Genomic DNA, 22,100 nt, shown 5'->3' with positions numbered 1-22,100 from the left:
ACTGTATACTACTTACTTTTTGTGATAGTGACACGAGCTGCCATGTGGCCACGTGGTATTCACTTGAAAAAAATACAGAATATATCATGTTTATGGCGGACACCATTTTGATTTACTGTGCAGTGAAGCATGGATCATGGATGCATGTAGCCCTCCAGGGAGACAATGATCTCTGTAGAAGTAGATGTTGAAGAAGATGGCTGTGCCTGACGAGTTGCACGACTTTCATAGCAGACAGTGACCGCAGCAGAATGAATGGAAAAATATTGTGCAAGATGGATTCAGTGCATTGTTGCAGATAATTGATGAGCGCTAGCCAGCTAGCAGCCTAGGAATGAGCCAGATTCTCACAGACAGCAAGGGTTTACATATTTTACAGCATCGAGATGAGCACAAAACATACCCACACTTATACTTTTGTCCAATGTATAGTGAGGGATCCTGGTTCAAGTAAGGCATTAAATAAAATTAATAAATAAATTAAACATTAAAAAAAAAAAGAAAAACTTTACTGGAGGGAGACTTGAAGCATACTGTATAATAAAACCCATTGCGTTTACTCATTGGTTCCACATTCTGTAAAGACAAAAAAATGTTGCTTGGCTCTAACTTTATTGCTTGTGGTTCATGATGTATAGTTGTTAATAGAATATTTGGGAGTTTTAATTTTTTGGGGTAAAAAATCAATTGGCCTGCAGATCAGATAAAAATGTGCTGAATATTTATTACATAGATTAACAATCAGGACAAAATGTGTTTGAGCTTCTTTTTTTCCCCCTTTTTTCTCGGTTCAGCTGTTGGGTAAAGCAAAGTGGAAGATTTGTATTCCTTTTATGCCGAAACAGTTTAGTATGTCACAGTGGAGTTGTTGATCTTCCAGTGTAGTTTCTTGGTTTAGTTTATTGAGAATCAGTCGATCACTTGAATAAAACAAAGTTTCTAGAGGGTATAGCGAAACAACGACAAAAGAAATAACACTAATATAAACAGGATGAGAAATAAATCACTACATATCTACAACAATTAAACATTAAATATGGGTGTTGCATGGGACTGTAGCGCTACAGCACATTAGGGAAGGACAGGAGAGGTTATGAGTTATGAGGGACTGTGCTTTTGCTTTAACGGCGCTGTAAATACATATGCATGCCAATTAATTTCCATCTGTTTTATTGGGTTGTGATGAAGGTCTCACCTTCCTTGTACTGTGGTGTGTAGGTCGGTGGACTACTGCTGTCACCTTCTGCGGAATCATCTTGGTCTGAAGCCTCTGCCTCCTCTCCAGAGAGGCTCAGGTTGTCAAGAGTCTTATCCTCATTGCCGTCAAATTCTCCAAAGGAACCTACCAGACAAAAAAATGAAGATGTAATATATTGGAAAAATATTCATGCAAATCACTTGTTAGTGACGAGGCCTTAAACAGGGGGGTATTTTTTTTATAATACTGTACTGTACTGTAGTTTAAATAACGCCACGAGTTGGCTATTTCAGTTAACAAGATAGTGGACGATAGTGTTCACAGTACAGTGTAAAATCTAAATGGAATCTTACATTTAAATAACTTGTTGGTCTTCTCTTCCAAATCTTTTATTGACGGTTGAATACAACCTGCTATAGTTAGTTACAGGAATTTGAAGGACTTGAAAATTTTGTCTTCTACTATTATTACCAGAGAGGGCACACACATTTCGGGGGGCAGGAGCTCAAGTAAGAGAGATTATTCCTGAATAAATAATGGGACATCTGTGACTTACTCATTTATTTCAGTACCCTTATATGCAAAGGATTTCTACAAAATAATATGGCCATTATTTTTTTTCTATAGTGTTCACAGGTAAACAAGAAAGGAAGCTGTGACACCATGTGTGTTTGTATCAGTGATTCTCAACTAATGTGCTGGGGCACATTAGTGTGCCGTGAGCGCACTTCAGGTGTATTGTGGGAAAATATTAAATTTTACGTTAATTCCTCAAAAAGACAATGCATCTTTGTTCACCTATTTATGCAAGTGAGGATTTCTTTTTTTTGGTTTTGTTTTGTTTTTCCCATCACATACAAAAGTTTTAAATCATCAAACCAATTTTAATATCTCTCAGAGACAAACTAAAGAAATACAAAATGCAGTTTTCAAATGACAAGGCAATTTATTAAGGGACAAAAAAAAAATTGACACCTTTCTGACCCTCTGTGAAAAACTAATTAACCTTTTTTTAAATCACAAAGTCACTGTGACTAACCACAAATTTGGGAAAGGTCAGTCTGGAAAATGTTACAAAGCCATTTCCAAGGTCTTGGGGCTCCACCAAACCGCTGTCAGAGCCATTGTCCACAAGTGGAGAAAAGTGGTAACACTGGCAAACTTTCCCAGGAGTGGACGACCAACCAAAATTACTGCATGAGTGCGACGACGACTCATCCAAGAGGTCACAAAAGAACTTCAAACAATATCTGAAGACCTGGAGGCCTCGCTGGCCTTAGTTAAGGTCAGTGTTCATGACTCTAGCAAAAGAAAGACACTGGCAAAAAATTGCATCCATGGGAGAGTTCTCAGGCAAAAAAACGTGCTGTCAGCAAAGAAAACAAAGGCTCATCTCATATTTGCTAAAAGGTATCTTGAAGATCTTCATGAGTTTTGGAGAAACATTCTGTGGACTCATGAACTAAAAACTGAACTTTTTGGAAGGCGTGTGGCTCGTTACATCTGGTGTAAAAATGGCAAAGCATTTGATAAAAAGGACATAAAGCCAACTGTGAAGCATTGTAGTGGCAGCGTGATCGTCCGGGGTTGCCTTACTGCCTCATGACCAAGACAACTTGCTGTAGTTGATGGAACAATGAATTCTGCTGTGTACCACAAAATCCTGGAGGAGAATGTCTGACCATCATTTGTGTCATCAAATTCAACCACTCTTGGATCATGCAGCAAGACATCATTCCAAAAAAACACCAGCACCACTGAATGGCTAAAAAAAAAGAAAAAAAAGGAAAAAAAAGGTTTTGGAGTGGCCAAGTCAAAGTCTGGATCTAAATCCAATTGAAATGCTGTGGTAGGACCTTAAATGGGAGTTTCTATTAAAATATAATAGCAACAATATCGCGGAGTTGAACCAAATCTGCAAAAAGAGTGGGACAAAATTCCTCCAGAGTGATGTGAAAGACGTATCACCAACTATGGCAAACTCTTGATTTCAATTATTGCTGCCAAGGATGGCAGAACCCGTTATTAGGTTCCAGGGGAAATTACTTTTTTACAGAGGACCAGAAAGGTTTGGATTTGTGCCATAATAAAATGAATTGTCATTTGAAAACTGTGTTTTGTATTTCCTTGGGTAGTCTCAGAGTGATTTTAAAATTGGTTTGATGATTTCAAACCTGTGTGTGTGTGACAGATATAATGCAGCCCTATGGAGGCAAAAACCAGTGCAATCTGTAGGCCGGTCCCAAGCCCGGATAAGTGCAGAGTGTTGCATCAGGAAGGGCATCCGGCGTAAAAACTGTGCCAAACAAATATGAGCGTTCATCTGAAGAATCCCATACCGGATCGGTCGTGGCCCGGGTTAACAACGCCCGCCACCGGCACTGTTAACCTGCAGGGCGTCGGTGGAAATTCAGCTACTGTGGGTCGAAGACAAAGAAGAGGAGGAAACCGGGTCCATCGTCAGAAGAAAAAGAGGAATGCACAGAGCCTACAACTGAGTGTAGGGACTTTGAATGTTGAGACTATGACAGGAAAAGCCCAAGAGTTGATTGACATGATGATTAGGAGAAAGGTTGATATTCTGTGCCACCGAGAGAGGAGGTGGAAAGGTAGTAAGGCGAGAACTTTAGGAGCAGGGTTTAAATTATTCTACCACGGAGTAGATGGGAAGAGAAATGGAGTAGGGGTTATTTTAAAGGAAGAGCTGGCTAAGAATGTCTTGGAGGTGAAAAGAGTATCAGATCAAGTGATGAGACTAAAATTTGAAATTGAGGCTGTTATGTATAATGTGGTTAGCGGCTATGCCCCACAGGGAGGATGTGACCTAGAGTTGAAAGAAAAATTCTGGAAGGAACTAGATGAAGTAGTTCTGAGCATCCCAGACAGCGAGAGAGTTGTTATTGGTGCAGATTGTAATGGACATATCGGTAAAGGAAACAGGGGCGATGAAGAAGTGATGGGTAAGTATGAGAGAGAGACAGGTAGGAGAGTACTTGGTGTGTCTTTTGGTAGGAAAGGGGAGAAGGAGACTTGGTGGTGGAACCCCAAAATACAGGGAGTCATACAAGGAAAGAGATTAGCGAAGAAGAAGTGGGATACTGAGAGGACTGAGGAGAGGCGAAATGAGTACATCGAGATGCAACGTAGGGCAAAGGGAGAGGTGGCAAAGGCTAAACAAGAGGCATATGAAGACATGTACACCGGGTTGGACACGAAAGAAGGAGAAAAGGATCTCTACAGGTTGGCCAGACAGAGGGATAGAGATGAGAAGGATGTGCAGCAGGTAAGGGTGATTAAGGATAGAGATGGAAATGTATTGACTGGTGCCAGTAGTGTGCTAAATAGATGGAAAGAATACTTTGAGAAGTTGATGAATGAAGAAAATGAGAGAGAAGGAAGAGTTGAAGAGGCAAGTGTGAAGGACCAAGAAGTGGCAATGATTAGTAAGGGGGAAGTTATAAAGGCACTACAAAGGATGAAAAATTGATGGGCAGTTGGCCCTGATGACATACCGGTTGAGGTATGGAAGCAATTTGGAGAGATGGCTGTGAAGTTTTTTACCAACTTATTTAACAGAATACTAGCAGGCGAAAAGATGGCTGAAGAATGGAGGTACTAGTTCCGATTTTTAAGAACAAAGGCGATGTTCAGAGCTGCGGGAATTTTAGAGGAATAAAGTTGATCAGCCACACAATGGAGTTCTGGGAAAGAGAAGTGGAGGGTAGACTCAGGACAGAAGTAAGTATCTGCGAGCAACAGTATGGTTTAATGCCTAGAAAGAGTACCACAGATGCATTATTTGTCTTGAGGTTGCTAGTGGAAAAGTACAGAGAAGGTCAGAAGGAGCTACATAGTGTCTTTGTGGATCTAGAGAGAGCCTATGACAGAGTACCAAGAGAGGAACTGTGGTACTGCATGTGTAAGTCTGGTGTGGCAGAGAAGTATGTTAAAATAGTACAGGACATGTATGATGGCAGCAGAACAATGGTGAGGTGTGCCTTAGGTGTGACAGAGGAATTTAAGGTGGAGGTGGGAGTGCATCCGGGATCAGCTCTGAGCCCCTTCCTGTTTGCAGTGGTAATGGATAGGCTGACAGATGAGGTTAGACTGGAATCCCCTTGGACCATGATGTTCGCAGATGATATTGTGATATGCAGTGAAAGCAGGGAGCATGCAGAGGAACAATTAGAAAGATGGAGACATGCACTGGAAAGGAGAGGAATGAAGATCAGCCCAAGTATAAAAGGCACAGCCATCTTCTTCAACATCTACTTCTACAGAGATCATTGTCTCCCTGGAGGGCTACATGCATCCATGATCCATGCTTCACTGCGCAGTAAATCAAAATGGTGTCCGCCATAAACATGATATATTCTTTATTTTTTTTAAGTGAATACCACGTGGCCACATGGTAGCTCGTGTCACTATCACAAAAAGTATGTAGTATACAGTAATCACTGTAATGGATAGGCTAACAGATGAAGTCAGACTGGAATCCCCTTGGACCATAATGTTTGCAGATGATATTGCGATATGCAGTGAAAGCAGGGAGCATGCAGAGGAACAATTAGAAAGATGGAGACATGCACTGGAAAGGAGAGGAATGAAGATTAGCCGAAGTAAAACAGAATATATGTGCGTGAATGAGAAAAGTGGAGGGGTAGAGTGAGGCTACAGGGAGAAGAGATAGCGAGGGTGGACGACTTCAGATATTTCGGGTCAACAATCCAGAGCAATGGTGAGTGTGGTAAGGAAGTAAAGAAACTGGTCCAAGCAGGTTGGAACAGCTGGCGAAAGGTGTCTGGTGTGTTATGTGACAGAAGAGTCTCTGCTAGGATGAAGGGCAAAGTTTACAAAACAGTGGTGAGGCCGACCATGATGTACGGATTAGAAACGGTGGCACTAAAAAAACAACAGGAAGCAGATCTGGAGGTAGCAGAAATGAAGATGTTGAGGTTCTCGCTCGGATTGAGCAGGTTGGATAGGATTAGAAATGAGCTCATTAGAGAGACAGCCAAAGTTGGATGTTTTGCTGACAAGGTTCGAGAGAGCAGACTTCGATGGTTTGGACATGTTCAGAGGCGAGAGAGTGAGTATATTGGTGGTAGGGTGCTGAGGATGGAGCTGCCATGCAAAAGGGCGAGAGGAAGACCAAAGAGAAGGTTTATGGAAGTGTTGAGGGAAGACATGGGGGCAGTTGGGGTTAGAGAGGAAGATGCAGGAGATAGGCTAAGATGGCAAAAGATGACACGCTGTGGCGACCCCTAACGGGACAAGCCGAAAGGAAAAGAAGAAGTGTGTGTGATAGATATGCAAAAGAAACAGAAATCAGGAGGTGAGAAATACTTTTTCACGGCACTGTATGTTAACAGTGGCATGGTGGCTTTGATGGTAGAGCATTGGCCTCACAGTTTAACCGGGTTCAATCTGCCTGTGTGGAGTTTGCATGTTCTCCCCGTGCCTGCATGGGTTTTCTCTTGACACTCCGGTTTTCTCTCACATCCCAAAAACATGGAACATTAATTAGACACTCTAAATTGCCCCTAGATGTGATTGTGAGTGCGGTTAGGTTTGTCTCGATGTGCCCTGCAATTGGCTGGCAACCAGTTCAGGGTGTACCCTGCCCCCTGCCCATTGAAAGCTGGGATAGGCTCCAGCACTCCCTGCGACCCTTGTGAGGATAAGCGGCAAATAAAATGGATGGATGTAAATTAACAAACAACCTTTCACACTCACATTCATATCTGTGGGCAATTTGGGGTCTTCAATTACCTTATCTTGTCTTGTATGTGTCAACCAGACCAGGAAAAGCTCATCCATGCTTTTATCTCAAGTAGACTTGACTACTGTAGTGGTCTTCTGACTGGACTCCCCAAAAAGAGTATTAAACACTTGCAGCTCATTCAGAATGTGGCAGCTCGCGTTCTGACCAAAACAAAGCATATAATTCCAATCCGAAAGTCCTTGCACTGGCTTCCAGTCAACTTTAGAATAGATTTTAAAGTTCTGCTACTGCTCTATAAATCACTAAATGATTTAGGTCCCGAATACATGAAAGAAATGCTTACAGAATACAAATCTAGTAGAGCTCTGCGATCAATTGACTCAGGTCAAATAGTGGAGTGCAGGGTCCAAAGCAAACATGGTGAAGCAGCATTTAGCCATTATGCTGCACACAAATGGAATAAGTTGCCAAAAGAGGTGAGGTCAGCCCCAAGTGGGAATGTTTTTAAATTCAGGTTGAAAACTTCTTTTTTCTCATGCTTTTTAGAATATATACACTTTTTGATCATATTACATGCACTGTATGCGGTTTTAATTGTCTTTTTTAACATTGGGATTGGCATTTTTATTGTTTTTATCCTGTTTTAAATGATTTATCTCTTTGTTGTCAAATGCCTTTAATCATGGAAAGCACATTGCGTTACCTTGTGTATGAAATGCGCTATACAAATAAATTTCCTTTGCTTTGCTTGGCTACCTAGAGAATTTGTAAATTAGTGCAGTTTTATTACTTCAGCCAGGATCCACATTGTGGTGTTTTAGACATGACATAATGAGATGCACTTAACTGTATACACCTGTGATGTCCCAGTATATAATCCTGTATGCCCAGGAATCAGATGAAGAGCCTTACCATAACCAAGCAAGTTAGCAAGACACACCTTAACTATGTTTGATGTTGTCATTTGTGAAGTGGGGACTGAGGGGGCAGGTGTCTACTTGTGGCTGCCTCTCCGCTACACTGGCGCAGCGGGAGAAGGAAAGATGGGAATGTTAGAAGGAGAGGACGGGGAGGTGTCATAAAGAGCGCATCAAATGTCACCTCTCAACCATGTTTTTGGAGGTTTTTTTTTTAATTTATATTTATCTAATAGGAACGTTTTTTCTAAAGCAGGGATGTATATGTAAAAGAGATAAAATAATTCAGTAAAAAGCAAGGACCAAGGAAAGGAAAGAAGAAAAAGAGGCAAGGAGCTCAACCCCCTTTTGATGTCTACACATTTAGGTAACATGCCTGGCTATTATCAAAACAGAAAATTAAGCAGTACGACAAACTGTAAAAGCATGAAACTGAAAAATACATGCAAATTGAACAAATGTTAAAAAAAATCTTTCAAGACAGGGACCCACTTAAAGATCTAATCCAGACGATTAATGGCAGAAGCCAAAGGGGACCTAAAGCCAAATTGCAGTATACCTAAAATTGAAGCTAAAAGAGTGATTAGTGAAGGGCTGATCTATATCCATTACAATTTCACAATCCCTGCTGACCATAGTAATTATGGAGTACTTTTGATCTATTTTAGCCTGTTTGAAGATTACATCCATGAAAAGGGGAAAAAAATGTCTTCATTATTAATGCTCCCTCTTTAAGATTAACGTATCAGCCTTCTTAAAATAGTACATTGGGACCTCAGAAATGACTCTTGTTTGTTGTATTTCAAGTTGTTATTCTTCATTTGCTCGTTTGTTGCGATAAAATAGTAGTCAGTGTTTTCATTTCGTGAGAGATGGTGAAAAAATTAGATTTAGACTAGGTGACCGTTTTTTTAATTAGGATTTGGGAGCTAGAGTGAGAGAAAAATGGTAAATACCGGTAATATGTGCTCTCCTTCAAGGGAGAGCATAAAAGATGAAATTCTAGAAAGAGGTAATGAAGCAAGGTTTTAAATGTCATTTAGAGAGAAAGCCTTGCTTCTAGTTTGCCCCACCCCTCTGCTTCAACCCAGACAGTTTGTAAATTAATTTTAATTTGGTTGCGTCAAACCGAGGGAGGGATTGTTTCAGAGCTAAAGCCGTGACTTCGGGCGTATATATTTACAATGCTGAAACAAAGGAGTATAATCTATACAAAGCACAAAACAATGCCCGTGAATAAAGAAGCTTGTAGAAAAAGGGAGAGGCAATTTTTCTAATTCTGTTAATTTCACTTGCAAAGCAATTAAAAGCAGGCAGAGATAATGCTTGGAAACAATCGCTGCCTGGCAAAGTGTTTCTGTCTTTGTAAATGAAACATCTTTAGGCTAATTTCAACTTCCACGCCTGCATGGTTCACTGTAATTTCAGATAAAATTAACATAGCTAGATTTGGAACTTCATAAGCGAAAAAGATAGTCAAGAGAGAGGGGAAAAAAAAGATCGATCCCATACACTATTTTTAGAATTAGGCCCATACCGTCCAAGCCTTCCTTTATCAACTGTATTTTTCAGTATCTTTGAGGACATTTTCATACAATTAATTTTGCTTTAATCATAATTGTACAAAGGGACTTCTCTGTAAAAAAAATTCCAATTATATTTTGTGTTTCAAATGTAAGTTTGAATCATGATTTCTTTCCTCATTACAGGCCGGGTTTAATGAATCAATCACTGCATCACTGCTTTCGGACATTGAATGGTACAGAAAAACTTTCAGCTTTCTTCTTTTATCCAAGGAGAAATATCTTCTCTTTCTTGTCTTGGAGAGTTGGCAGAAAGGATAGTCGGGGGGCTGTAAGATTAAGTGGTGCATTTTCCACTTCATTCGACAGTTCAAGTGTTGAAGCTGTATTCATTGTTATTTCATGATATATTCATTACGAAAAGTGGACTGAGCTATAAGAGATGGATAAAAAGAGAAAAAAATACAAGGCAAATACAGTATGTATTATTAATTGGGCTAACGCTTATTAAAGAGCACTGAACTTTTTGAGTTGGGAAGTAATGAAGCACAATTCATGACTCATAAAAAAAAGCCTTCAGCTGTCTAACTCCCAAACTTAATGATCACAGGAAAATAAAGTACAATGTTGACACCAAAACCCAAAAATACCTCACTGACACAATGGTTTGGGTTGGTTAAATAATAATAAGCATTTTTAACATAACGGTGGTTTCTGTTTATAAAAGCTTCTTTTCATGTATAATGGTGTGTTTTGAACAGAAGAGACAAAAACAAACAACAGTAACAAAACAAACAAAAAAAAAACACTTTTCCACATGATAGCAAAAGGTTTTATTTCCAGTTAAGATAATGAACAAAGTATTTTCAATAATACCTGACAGGATTAAAGGAGCTCTAACAAAAGAAGAGGCTACCTTAGATAAAGATGCCAAAGATAAATTTTATCCAGAACACTCGACTAAATGCTAGTGTTTCTGTAAGTCACCATTTCATTATGTATATAGTGTGCCCTTGCCCTTTCGCAGTTCACCATTCACAGCCCCGCACACATATTCGCGGATTTTGGTCTCCAAGGTTTTTTCTTTTCTTTTGTTTTTTGTTTTTTTTTTTACGTTTACCATATCTTCCCAAAGGCAATACGGTGACTCAGCTGTAAAGCGTTGGCCTCACGGTTCTGAGGAAAGCAAGCAGAGATGCAATACTGAGGCCAACAAACCGGACTCCTTCTGCACCTTAGCTGCACCTAGAAATTCTGTTATGAACAGAATCTGTGACAAAGGGGAGCCTTTGCAGAGTCCAACCACACTTGAAATGATACATCATCATAATTGTCTACAATCTGATGACCTGCAACACATTATAACTAATATAATTTAAGAATCGCAATATATCACAGTGTATGTCTGTATGTCATTACAAATCAGTAAAACCTACCTGTATGTAAGTGACGGAGATGGCTGAATACTTGCTGATGTGGCAAAAGCATTAGTTATTATTGGTTTGTCCTCGTTTAAATCACAAGTCATTGATGTGTTGTGAAATCTAAATAAATAAATAAATAATGTTGAGGCAGAACATGGGAGAACAAATGACACTTCGAGATTTATCCCCAAAAAAATTGGCAATGTGGACCAGATTTATGTACGTAAATAGAGCAGACAATTGTGGAATACCTAGTGGTGTGGGGCAGACAACCCATCCTGGAGTTAAAGACGCTCAAGACTGTAGAAATCATTTTGGACTTCAGGAGGCATTCTTCCCCATAGCTGCTCCTCACGGTGTCCATCTCCCCCGTGTCAACCATCGAGACCTTCAAGTTCTTGGGAAATAGTCTCTAAAAACCTAAACTAGGAGATCAACATCAACTCCATCCTGAAAAAGGCCCCCCAGAGGATGTAATTCCTGCAGCTTCTGGGGAAGCACAACCTGCCACAGGGATTGTTGAAAAAGTTCTACACTGCAGTCATCAAATCAGTCCTGTATTCTTCCATCACAGTCTGGTTTGGTGAAAGCACAAAACAGGACAAATTCTGACTGCAATCTTCTTATTATTATTCTTTTCCTTTTGGCTTGTCCCGTTAGGGGTCGCCACAGCGTGTCATCTTTTTCCATCTTAGCGTATCTCCTGCATCTTCCTCTCTAACCCCAACTGCCCTCATGTTTTCCCTCACCACATCCATCAACCTTCTCTTTGGTCTTCCTCTCGCTCTTTTGCCTGGCAGCTCCATCCTCAATACCCTTCTATCAATATAGTCACTCTCTCGCCTCTGAACAAGTCCAAACCATCGAAGTCTGCTCTCTCGAATCTTGTCTCCAAAACATCCAATTTTGGCTGTCCCTCTAATGAGGGCATTTCTAATCCTATCCAACCTGCTCACTTCGAGCGAGAACCTCAACATTTTCATTTCTGCTACCTCCAGTTCTGCTTCCTGTTGTTTCTTCAGTGCCACCGTCTCTAATCCGTACATCATGGCCGGCCTCACCACTGTTTTGTAAACTTTGCCCTGCATCCGAGCAGAGACTCTTCTGTCACATAACACACCAGACACCTTCCGCCAGCTGTTCCAACCTGTTTGGACCTCTTTCTTCAATTCCTTACCACACTCACCATTGCTCTGGATTGTTAACTAGAAATATTTGAAGTCCTCCACCCTCGCTATCACTACTCCCTGTAGCCTCACTCTTACCCCTCCACCTTTCTCACTCACGCACATATATTCTGGTTTACTTTGGCTAATCTTCATTCCTCTCCTTTCCATTGCATGTCTCCATCTTTCTAGTTGTTCCTCTGCCTGCTCCCTGCTTTCACTGCATATCACAATATCATCTGCAAACATCATGGTCCAAGGGGATTCCAGTCTAACCTCATCTGTCAGCCTATCCATTACCACTGCAAACAGGGAGGGGCTCAGAGCTGATCCCGGATGCAGTCCCACCTCCACCTTAAATTCTTCTGTCACACCTAAGGCACACCTCACCATTGTTCTGCTGCCATCATACATGTCCTGTACTATTCTAACATACTTCTCTGCCACACCAGACTTATGCATGCAGTACCACAGTTCCTCTCTTGGTACTCTGTCATAGGCTCTCTCTAGATCCACAAAGACACAATGTAGCTCCTTCTGACCTTCCCTGTACTTTTCCACTAGCAACCTCAAGACAAATAATGCATCTGTGGTACTCTTTCTAGGCATTAAACCATACTGTTGCTCGCAGATACTTACTTCTGTCCTGAGTCTACCCTCCACTACTCTTTCCCAGAACTCCATTGTGTGGCTGATCAACTTTATTCCTCTAAAATCCCCGCAGCTCTGAACATCGCCTTTGTTCTTAAAAATCAGAACTAGTACACTTTTCCTCCATTCTTCAGCCATCTTTTCGCCCGCTAGTATTCTGTTGAATAAGTTGGTCAAAAACTCCACAGCCATCTCTCCAAATTGCTTCCATACCTCGACCGGTATGTCATCAGGGCCAACTGCCTATCAATTTTTCATCCTTTGTAGTGCCTTTATAACTTCCCCCTTACTAATCATTGCCACTTCTTGGTCCTTCACACTTGCCTCTTCAACTCTTCCTTCTCTCTAATTTTCTTCATTCATCAACTTCTCAAAGTATTCTTTCCATCTATTTAGCACACTACCGGCACCAGTCAATACATTTCCATCTCTATCCTTAATCACCCTTACCTGCTGCACATCCTTCCCATCTCTATCCCTCTGTCTGGCCAACCTGTAGAGGGCCAAAGTCCTTCACTCAGTTTTAGGCTCTGTGCATTCCTCTTTTTCTTCTGACGCCAACTCCAGTTTCCTCCTCTTCTTTGTCTTCAAATTACAGTACCTGAATTTCCATCGATGCCCTGCATGTCAGCAGTGCCGGTGGCGGGCGTTGTTAACCCGGGCCACAACCGATCCGGTATGGGATTCTTTAGATGAACGCTCATAATTGTTTGGCACAGTTTTAACCCCGGATGCCCTTTCTGACGCAACACTCTGCATTTATCCGGGCTTGGGACTGGCCTACAGATTGCACTGGTTTGTGCCCGGGCTGCATTTAAAATACTGACTGCAATGGACAATGAAATTTGCTGAAAAGAACCAAACATTGCAAACTAAAACAAGGAGACATTCCAACATCTTCTTCTCTCTTGCCATTAACTTCTTAAAAAGCTAATTATAAAGTAATCATGATAATTACTTAATTAGCCATCCATCCATTTTCTTAGCCGCTTATCCTCACAATGGTTGCAGGAATTAATTACTTAACTATAAATCATATTCCATTGCAACGTTACCAATTTTTTGTCTCATGTTTGTTGTTACATTTATGTTGAGGCAATTATACATGACTCATTAACTCATTGGAGCAGTCTTTCCACGCTGCACTATTTGCATATTTATTATTGACCAATACTGGCCATTTATATGCCTAGCATCTTCAAGATTTTCACAATCGACTTGGTCCCATATTATTGCACTACTTTAAACTACATAGATTTCTTGAAATGTCTGTGCCCTTTGAACAAGGATCATTGCAGTGGAAAAATGTTCAATTAGTCATTTCAAATTGCTCTAATTGCTCAGGACTTTGCATCCTTTTGACAATTGTCAAAAAATAAATACATGGTAAATTGTACTAGCATTACTAGAATACTGGCAATCTTTTAATTGCTCAGTTTTCTTCAATGTATTTATATCTCAAAAGTATTCTCAGTCAATTTGACTGTCCGTTGTTGTACTGGAGAGCTTATTTTATGTATGCATTTTTTCTCGGCTTGTCCTGTTAGGGGTCGCCACACCGGGGACAAATTCCTTGTGTGTTTTCATAAATACTCAGCAAGATGATTCTAATCAGATTCTGATGAGGAAGCACTTGAATGATATTGAGAAAAAGAACTGAATGATTCAGTGAAACAAATCTTTTGAACAAATCTTTCTAAAGAACCGATTCAAATTCCTCAGGACACGCCAAAGAATTGCCTCGCCCATCAATATCTCAGATTGACTTTTCCTTACAGTGTGATGGAATGTCAAGGTTAAAATTGAAACTAGACATAAAGAGTGATTATGAACTGAAATCCTTGCTGATACAAACAGCAGCCTCAAGATGAAACCATGAACTATTTTGCTGAAGAGGAGAATACTTGAGCTGCTGCACAGAGACTGTCACTGTCTGTCTTAAAGAGCCGCGAGGAGAGGCAGAACAAAGTGATGAAGCTGATGAAGGCACCCAAGATACTGCTTTATTAACTCTCCATCCACATAAAACCAAACCTGCAGCAGGCAGCTCAGTGATTAAACACTGAGACAACACACATAAAACACATTAAACACAAGGCTCGCCGCTCTTTCGCTAATAACCCAATGTCCAAAGACAAAAAAAGGAGAGTGGGGGTGTACTTGTATCAGACAATCATAGAGTTCCAAAGAAAAACATTCGGAAAGTACTGCATGGAGAGCATGGAAGCATGGCAAACGTGAAAGTGAACTATGGACTGGAGAGCAACAATTTATTGATTAGTGTAAAGAGAAAGACCTGATAAATCATTCAATCAACTTTCACTTGTAACAGCTCCCTCAGGCAATGCAGTCCCAACCAAATCATCAGAGACACCCTTGAAGTATCCACCCATCCATTTTCTGGCTCACTTAACCTCACAAGGGTCACGGGAGTGCTAGAGCTTATGGCAGCTATCTTCGGGCAGAAGCGGGGGTACACCCTGAACTGGTTGCCAGCCAATTGCAGGGCACATAGAAAAAAAAACAACAACCATACACACAGACAAAACACAGATTCAGGTAATTTAGACTCTTTAATTAATGCCTGTTTTTTGGGATGTGAGAGGAAACCAGAGTGCCCGGAGAAAACTCATGCAGGCACAAGGAGAACATGCAAACTCCACACAGGCGGGATTTGAACCCCGGTCCTCAGAGCTGTGAGGTAGACATTCTAACCAGTGGTCCAACATGCCGAGCCTTTAAATACTGATTGAAATTCTTATTACAGTGGTGTCTTGACTAATGCGTTTCTTCTGTGACCATGCTTGTAACTCAAACCCCTCTTACCTCAAAAAAACTTCAACTATTGAAATGAACAGAAATGCCATTAATCCCTTCCAGCACCTGCAAAGAGCATCAATATTTTTTTGTATCTGGGGAATAGCACTGTATTTTAAAATATAAAAACAGTAAACCCTCATTTATTGACGGTGTTATGTTTCAGAAAATCTTCACGTTAAATGAAATCTGTGAAGCCAAATATCACATTATACACATTTATACGCTTCATTGATCCAATTCCATTGCAATGAGTGATACTTTAGAGAGTTGGAGGTATTTTGTCCATTTGAGGTCATCATCCACACACACTACACAGACACAGGCCTATTAAAGACTGCTTGAGTGACATGAACTACAGTCCATATGTACATGGTGATCACAGGGGATTTTGGCACCATTCCTCACACTGACAGTCTTGGCAATGTTGCCAGCAAAAACAAAAGCAAACTTAATTTATCTGTATAGGTATTTCATACACAAGGTAACTCTACGCTTTACATCATGGGTGCTCAATGCGTCAATCACAATCGACCAGTGGATTGCCAGACAGTTTGAGTCGATCGCTACGGTGTGCCGAAAAAAAAAAAAGACAGCCGTATTTTTCTGACCTTTAGTTCACCGTGCATGTGCAAACAACGACACTTAGTACAGCAAGGTTCCAGACTTGGTATGTGGGTTTTTTTTTTTTTTTTCTTCAAGAGAGGGATTCCAGGTACTTACTATCAGCAATTATCATTTCTTTCTTGGCAAAAACAAATCTCAGTTTTGCTGTGGTGGACGTACCCAGAACACTTCACCAGGGAGGCGTCTGGGAGGCATCCGGATCAGATGCCCTAACCACCTCACCTGGCTCCTCAAAATGCAGAGGAGCAGCAGCTCGACACTTAGCCCCTCCCGGATGACCGAGCTTCTCACCCTATCTTTAAGGGAGAGCCCGTCCACTCTGCGGAGGAAACTCATTTCGGCCGCTTGTATCCGGGATCTTGTTCTTTTGGTCACGACCCACAGCTCGTGCCCATAGGTGAAGGTAGGAATGTAGATCGACTGGTAAATTGAGAGCTTTGCCTTTCGACCTAGCTCTCTCTTTACTACCGATATAAAGTCAGCATCACTGCAGACGCTGCACCGATCTGTCTGTCAATCTCCCGCTCCACTCTTCCCTCACTTGTGAAAAAGAGCCCAAGATACTTGAACTCCTCCACTTGGGGTAGAATCTTATCCCTGACCTGGAGAGGGCACATCACCCTTTTCCGACTGAGGACCATTGTCTCAGATTTGGAGCTGCTGATTGTCATCCCAGCCGCTTCACACTCTGCTGTGAACCACTCCAGTGAGCGTTGGAGATCACGGCTTGATGAGGCCAACAGAACCACATCATCTGCAAAGAGCAGAGATGCGATACTGAGGCCACCAAACTGGACACCCTCTACACCTCGGCTGCGCCTAAAGATTCTGTCCATAAAAGTTATTAACTAAATCGGTGACAAAGGGCAGCTTTGGCGGAGTACAACTCTTACAGGAAACAAGTCCGACTTATTGCCAGCAATACGGAGCAAACTCTGACAGCAGTCGTACAGGGACCAAACAGCCTGTATTAGGGAGTTCGGTACCCCATTCTCCGGAAGAACCCCCCCATAAGAGTACGTGTCAACCACAACCTCCAGAGTCAACCCTGGACGTATATCATCCACCCCCGGGGCCCTACCACCAAGGACCTTTTTAACCAGCTCGGTGACCTCAACCCCAGAGATAGAAGAGCCCGCCTCAGCAAACCCAGACTTAGCTTCCTCATGGGAAGGCGTGTTGGTGGAATTGAGGAGCTCTTTGAAGTATTCTCCCCAAAGACTCACAAGATCCCGAGTTGAGGTCAGCAGTGTCCCATCCCCACTATACACAGTGTTGACAGTGCACTGCTTTCCCCTCCTGAGATGCCGGACGATGGACCAAAATTTCCTTGAAGCCCTCTTGAAGTAGTTCTCCATGGCCTCCCCGAACTCTTCCCACGCCAGGGTTTTTGCCTCTGTGACTATTGAAGGTACATTACGCTTTGCCACCCGGTACCTATCCGCTGCCTCGGGAGTCCCACAGGCTAAAAATGTCCAATATGATTCCTTCTTCAGCTTGACAGCATCCCTCATTGTTGGTGTCCAAAAATGTGTTCGGGGTTACTGCCACGACAGGCACAAACTACCTTACGGCCGCAGCTCCAGTCGGTCGCCTCAGCAATGGAGGCGCAGATCATCGTCCACTCAGACTCAATGTTCCCTGCCTCTCCTGGAACGTAGGCAAAGTTTAATTGAAGTTTAAATTTTTAGGTAGTGATGAAACACCTCAGTTGAACTATAATCATCTACAGACACCGATAGATACAACTGTGTGTCATCGCTATCATGGCTATGATAGTCAAAATTAAAGTTCTGAAGAATTTAACCCAAGGATAGCAAATACAGGTTGAACAGAAGGGGTCCAAGAACTGACCCCTGACAATGACATGTCCTCGGTGAAGGTGTTATGTTTAAGTGGAGCAGTGACTTCATACTGACTCAAGATTGCCTGGTGGAGAACAAGTAGAATGGAACGATTCCCTTTTTAGCCACCTCCAACTGGAAGAGTTATTGTGCATTCTCATCAGCACTCTGCTCTCAGTTTTACCAAGGTGTCATCAACACATCATGTAAATAAGATCAACAGGACATTCAGTAACGCAATACATTGAGTAAAGGTGCATACTTAACTCAGGGTGTGTAAATGAATAAAAAAATTTATAAATACCTGGGCATCCCAATAGTATATGGCCTGGGGGCTTGTACCCAGTGGTTGGGGAGCCATGATTTAAACGGTGGCTTTCCAGTAATTTTCTCCTCAAGCAATTTGATTTGTTACCAAATTTATGGATTCACATTACTCAGGTTTCATTCATTTAATAATAATTCTTTTTTCTTCTTTTTCTTTCGGGTTGTCCCGTTAGGGGTCACCACAGCGTGTCATCTTTTTCCATCTAAGCCTATCTCGTGCATCCTCCTCTCTAACACCCACTGTCCTCATGTCCTCCCTCACAACATCCATCAACCTTTTCTTTGGTCTTCCTCTCCCTCTTTTGCCTAGTAGCTCCATCCTCATCACCCTTCAACCAATATATTCACTCTCTCTCTTCTGGAGATGTCCAAACCATCGACGTATGATCTATTTAAAGCCCAAGTGTTATCCCTTTAAACATTTTAAAATAGATATTGTAATGAAATATACATATAACATTATTCACTTCAATGCCTATACAAAAATATAAATATGAGCGGAGAGCGTGTCATCCAAGCGCAGTTGCGGCAGTGTCATTCGACATCCAAGTCGTCGCCATATTGGCTGCATCTCCTGCCCGTGACGTCACCCTGGACATTTGCCATTGAAAACACACTGTGGCCCCTATTATGGGAGACGAACACGCCCCTTGTGACACGGAAGCTCTTTTTGAAGAAGAGAACATCTCACAACCGAGTGAAGTGACCGGGCAATATTACCGTATTGTTTTGAGCCATGTTTAGATGATATGCAGATCACGGCCAAACCACCTCCCCGCCCGATCCACCTCCGCGTGGCGGTGAACAACGTCGCCCGCGAGCAACGACAACGCCGCGGCCAAACCGCCTCCTTGTCCGATCCACTTCCACGGCGGAGATGAGCCACCGAGTTGAAAATAGCATACAGTGCACGGAATACTATTTAAAAATGGAAAAACTCTAAAAAGCATGAGAAAAAATGTTTTTAAAGTGGATTTAAAAACATTCACACTTGGAGTTGACCTGACGTCAGTTGGCAATTTTGTGAGCAGCATAGTAGCTAAATGCTGCTTCATCGTGTTTGGTTTGGTTTGCTCCAGTATTTGACCTGAATATGTCAATCACAGAACTCTACTGGGTTTATATTCCATTAGAATATTTACTTTCATGTATTCAGAACCTAAACCATTGAGTTATTTATGGACAAAAACTTAATCTATTTCAAAGCAGACTGAAAGCCAGTGTAAAGATTTTAGAATTGGAGCGATATGCTCTGACCTCTTTGTTCTGGTCAGAACCCGAGCTCCGGCATTCTAAATGAGCGTCGGCTGTTCAATGCTGTTTTTGGGGATTCTGGTCAGAAGACCATTGTGCCACTGCTCAAGCTCAGTCTACTGGTGTGCTCCTCCAAAAAAGAAAAAAAATGCTAGGCTCTATGGCAGTGCATTCTGCTGCAATCGAATATGGTGTGCTTTTACCATTTTCAACACAATACTGATGTGCACCCCTTCATTTAGCCAAGGAAGATATGCAGGTGAGTAACTGGACTACACTGACCTTTAAGAAAAACTGTGATGCATTAAGCCGCAATCAGTGAGCTGCAACATGGCAATGGATTACTACAATAAAACAAATGGCTATATGAAGTGTAATTACTGTAAGGCCAGTCACACCCACAATATGCAAGTCTCTCTCTCTCTCTCTCTCTCTCTCTCTCTCTCTCTCTCTCTCTCTCTCTCTCTCTCTCTCTCTCTCTCTCTCTCTCTCTCTCTCTCTCTCTCTCTCTCTCTCTCAGCGTGAGGACTTGAGAGGACTTACCTTACTAGCGGGGGTCAGTGGACGACATGCACACTTTCCGGGATTTCTGACTAGCGCAATCACTTGCACATTTCAGTTTCTCAGGAGCCATACTGAGGGGTAATTTATACCAAAATAAATACTGTGTACATGGAATACACAACATGCACAGCGAAAGATGTTTATGTGTGAGAAAGAAAGTATATGTCAGCATACTGCATGGATGTCAGGAAGCATAGTTTGTGAACCCCACAAATGTACTGTACATTTGAGAAATGAGTTTTTAAACGAAATTGTTTGTGAAATGAGGTTCCACCAAGGGGTTCCATATTAATTTCTTCAATTGCACATTGATCGCTAGTCAAGGCAAAAAAACAAAAAAAAGTATCAAAGCTTTGGTTCAAATCTCTTAGTGCAGTTGTAAGTTGAGGTAACAGTGTATTTCATTTCAGTTATCTTTTTCTCAACCACCTTTACACGGTAACTGATGACCGCCTATTGATTACTTTGGGATGATACTCCACAAATCCGTACAACTTAATGAGTCCGCCATGCCTCTCCTCTGACTTGATCATAATGCACCTCAAACTATTAAGCTGGTAGGATCCATGATGACAGTGATGTTGAGATCCTCTCAAGATAATAAATTACAATCCACAGGTTGATCACATCACAATTTTTATGAGGTCATATTGTGCTGAAATTATAAAAGACAGTTGCATTATTGTAGAGCTAAGAAACTAAGATTTTCTGCATGCGGCTTTTTTTATGAGAGCCAAATACCAACACAAGTGGCAATCCTAAATACCTTGAGTTTAAAGGAATTTAAGGCCTCTTTACCGCAACTGCATACGCGTACGTGTCGAAATGAGGAACATTCTCACAGTCTCTATCCTTCATTCTCCTTTCTGACCTGCCGTCTTCCTCATTTCTCTCTATCTCTCTCATCTCCTCGTTTACGTTATTCCTCTTTGTGCCCCTTTTTAATATCTCTTCTACTCTCTCCCCATCTCTTATAGCATCACCTTCCTGTTCTCTCCCTCTCTCTCTCTTTCCTTCACCTCCATCTCTTCCTTCTGTTATTTTTCAGCAAAAAAAGCATAGTGACTGGGAGCGTCACTCTGTGCGGATTGCTGGGAGCCGTTGGCGGTTATCGGCTCCTGCAGACTCTCTGCCGGTCTGATCTGTCTCCTCTTCATTAAGCAAATACGCCGACGTGGAAATGAAAACATAATAGCTATTTGATTTCCAGCGAGATATTTTGCATATTGGTTCGGAGCTGATAGCGGAATTTCATCAAGTCGTTCCCTCCCTCTCTGTGTCTCTCTCCCCCACTACCTCTCCTGCCATCACCACTGCCACTGCCTTTCCTTACCACTCCACATCACCACCCTCTTTTCCCTTCCCTCCATCCACACACTTTAAAAACTGAATTATTGAGATGGGCCAACTTTCAGAGATTTCTTTGCATTGCTAGGAAGAGGGGGTGGGGAGGAATAAAGCTAGTTCCCCAGGAAGACTACTTAAATGATTAAATACACCCCGTTCTCATCTTTTTTCTGCTTCTCCCTCTTTTGATAACAAGAACATTTAAAGAATTCACAATGCTTTAGGTTGACTGGAGCAATCAGAGATAGGAGGGAGAAAATTAACTCCTTAATGAGCAGAGCTGTCTCCCTGATAAAGGTCTTGGTGAGACAGCATAGAGGGACACTGGCTGAACCTTTGGAGAGAGACGGTAAGGGGGAGATGGGAAGTGATAGAGCTGGCCAGTGGATAGGTTGAAATTGAAACAGAATGAGTGAGACTTGACACCATGCAGAGGTACAATTAGTTTTGCCTCCTCCTCTAAAGACATACTTGCTACTGGAAGTAAGAGGGGGAAATGTAGGAAGATAATAGCAGTACCAGTCCTATAGCATCCCAGATACCCTCAGTGCATTGCCTCAGTACCGGACGTGATGAACGGTCCAGTAGCGGAGTATATCCTTCATTCCCTACTGAGAGAAAAGCTTGGCCTGGAGAAGAAGATCAGCAATTTCTTCACCACTGGTCTACAATATCTGATTGTCCAATGCCTCTCACAAGAACTATTCACTGCCCCT

General features: G+C 41.8%; 1 protein-coding gene across 1 annotated transcript in view; it reads right to left on the bottom strand.

Moving 5' to 3' along the window:
• The window catches only part of zfpm1 (zinc finger protein, FOG family member 1), a 152,454-nt gene that overhangs the window by 70,676 nt on the left and 59,678 nt on the right, over positions 1–22,100 (bottom strand). The window contains exon 2 of the mRNA XM_061821705.1: positions 1,196–1,342. Within this exon, the coding sequence (XP_061677689.1) occupies positions 1,196–1,342 (147 nt within the window). The remainder of the gene's footprint in view (positions 1–1,195; positions 1,343–22,100) is intronic.

The sequence above is a fragment of the Syngnathoides biaculeatus genome, chromosome 6, assembly GCF_019802595.1.
Source record: "Syngnathoides biaculeatus isolate LvHL_M chromosome 6, ASM1980259v1, whole genome shotgun sequence".
In the NCBI taxonomy this organism is placed as follows: domain Eukaryota; kingdom Metazoa; phylum Chordata; class Actinopteri; order Syngnathiformes; family Syngnathidae; genus Syngnathoides; species Syngnathoides biaculeatus.
This window is presented reverse-complemented; position numbering and strand designations above follow the sequence as displayed.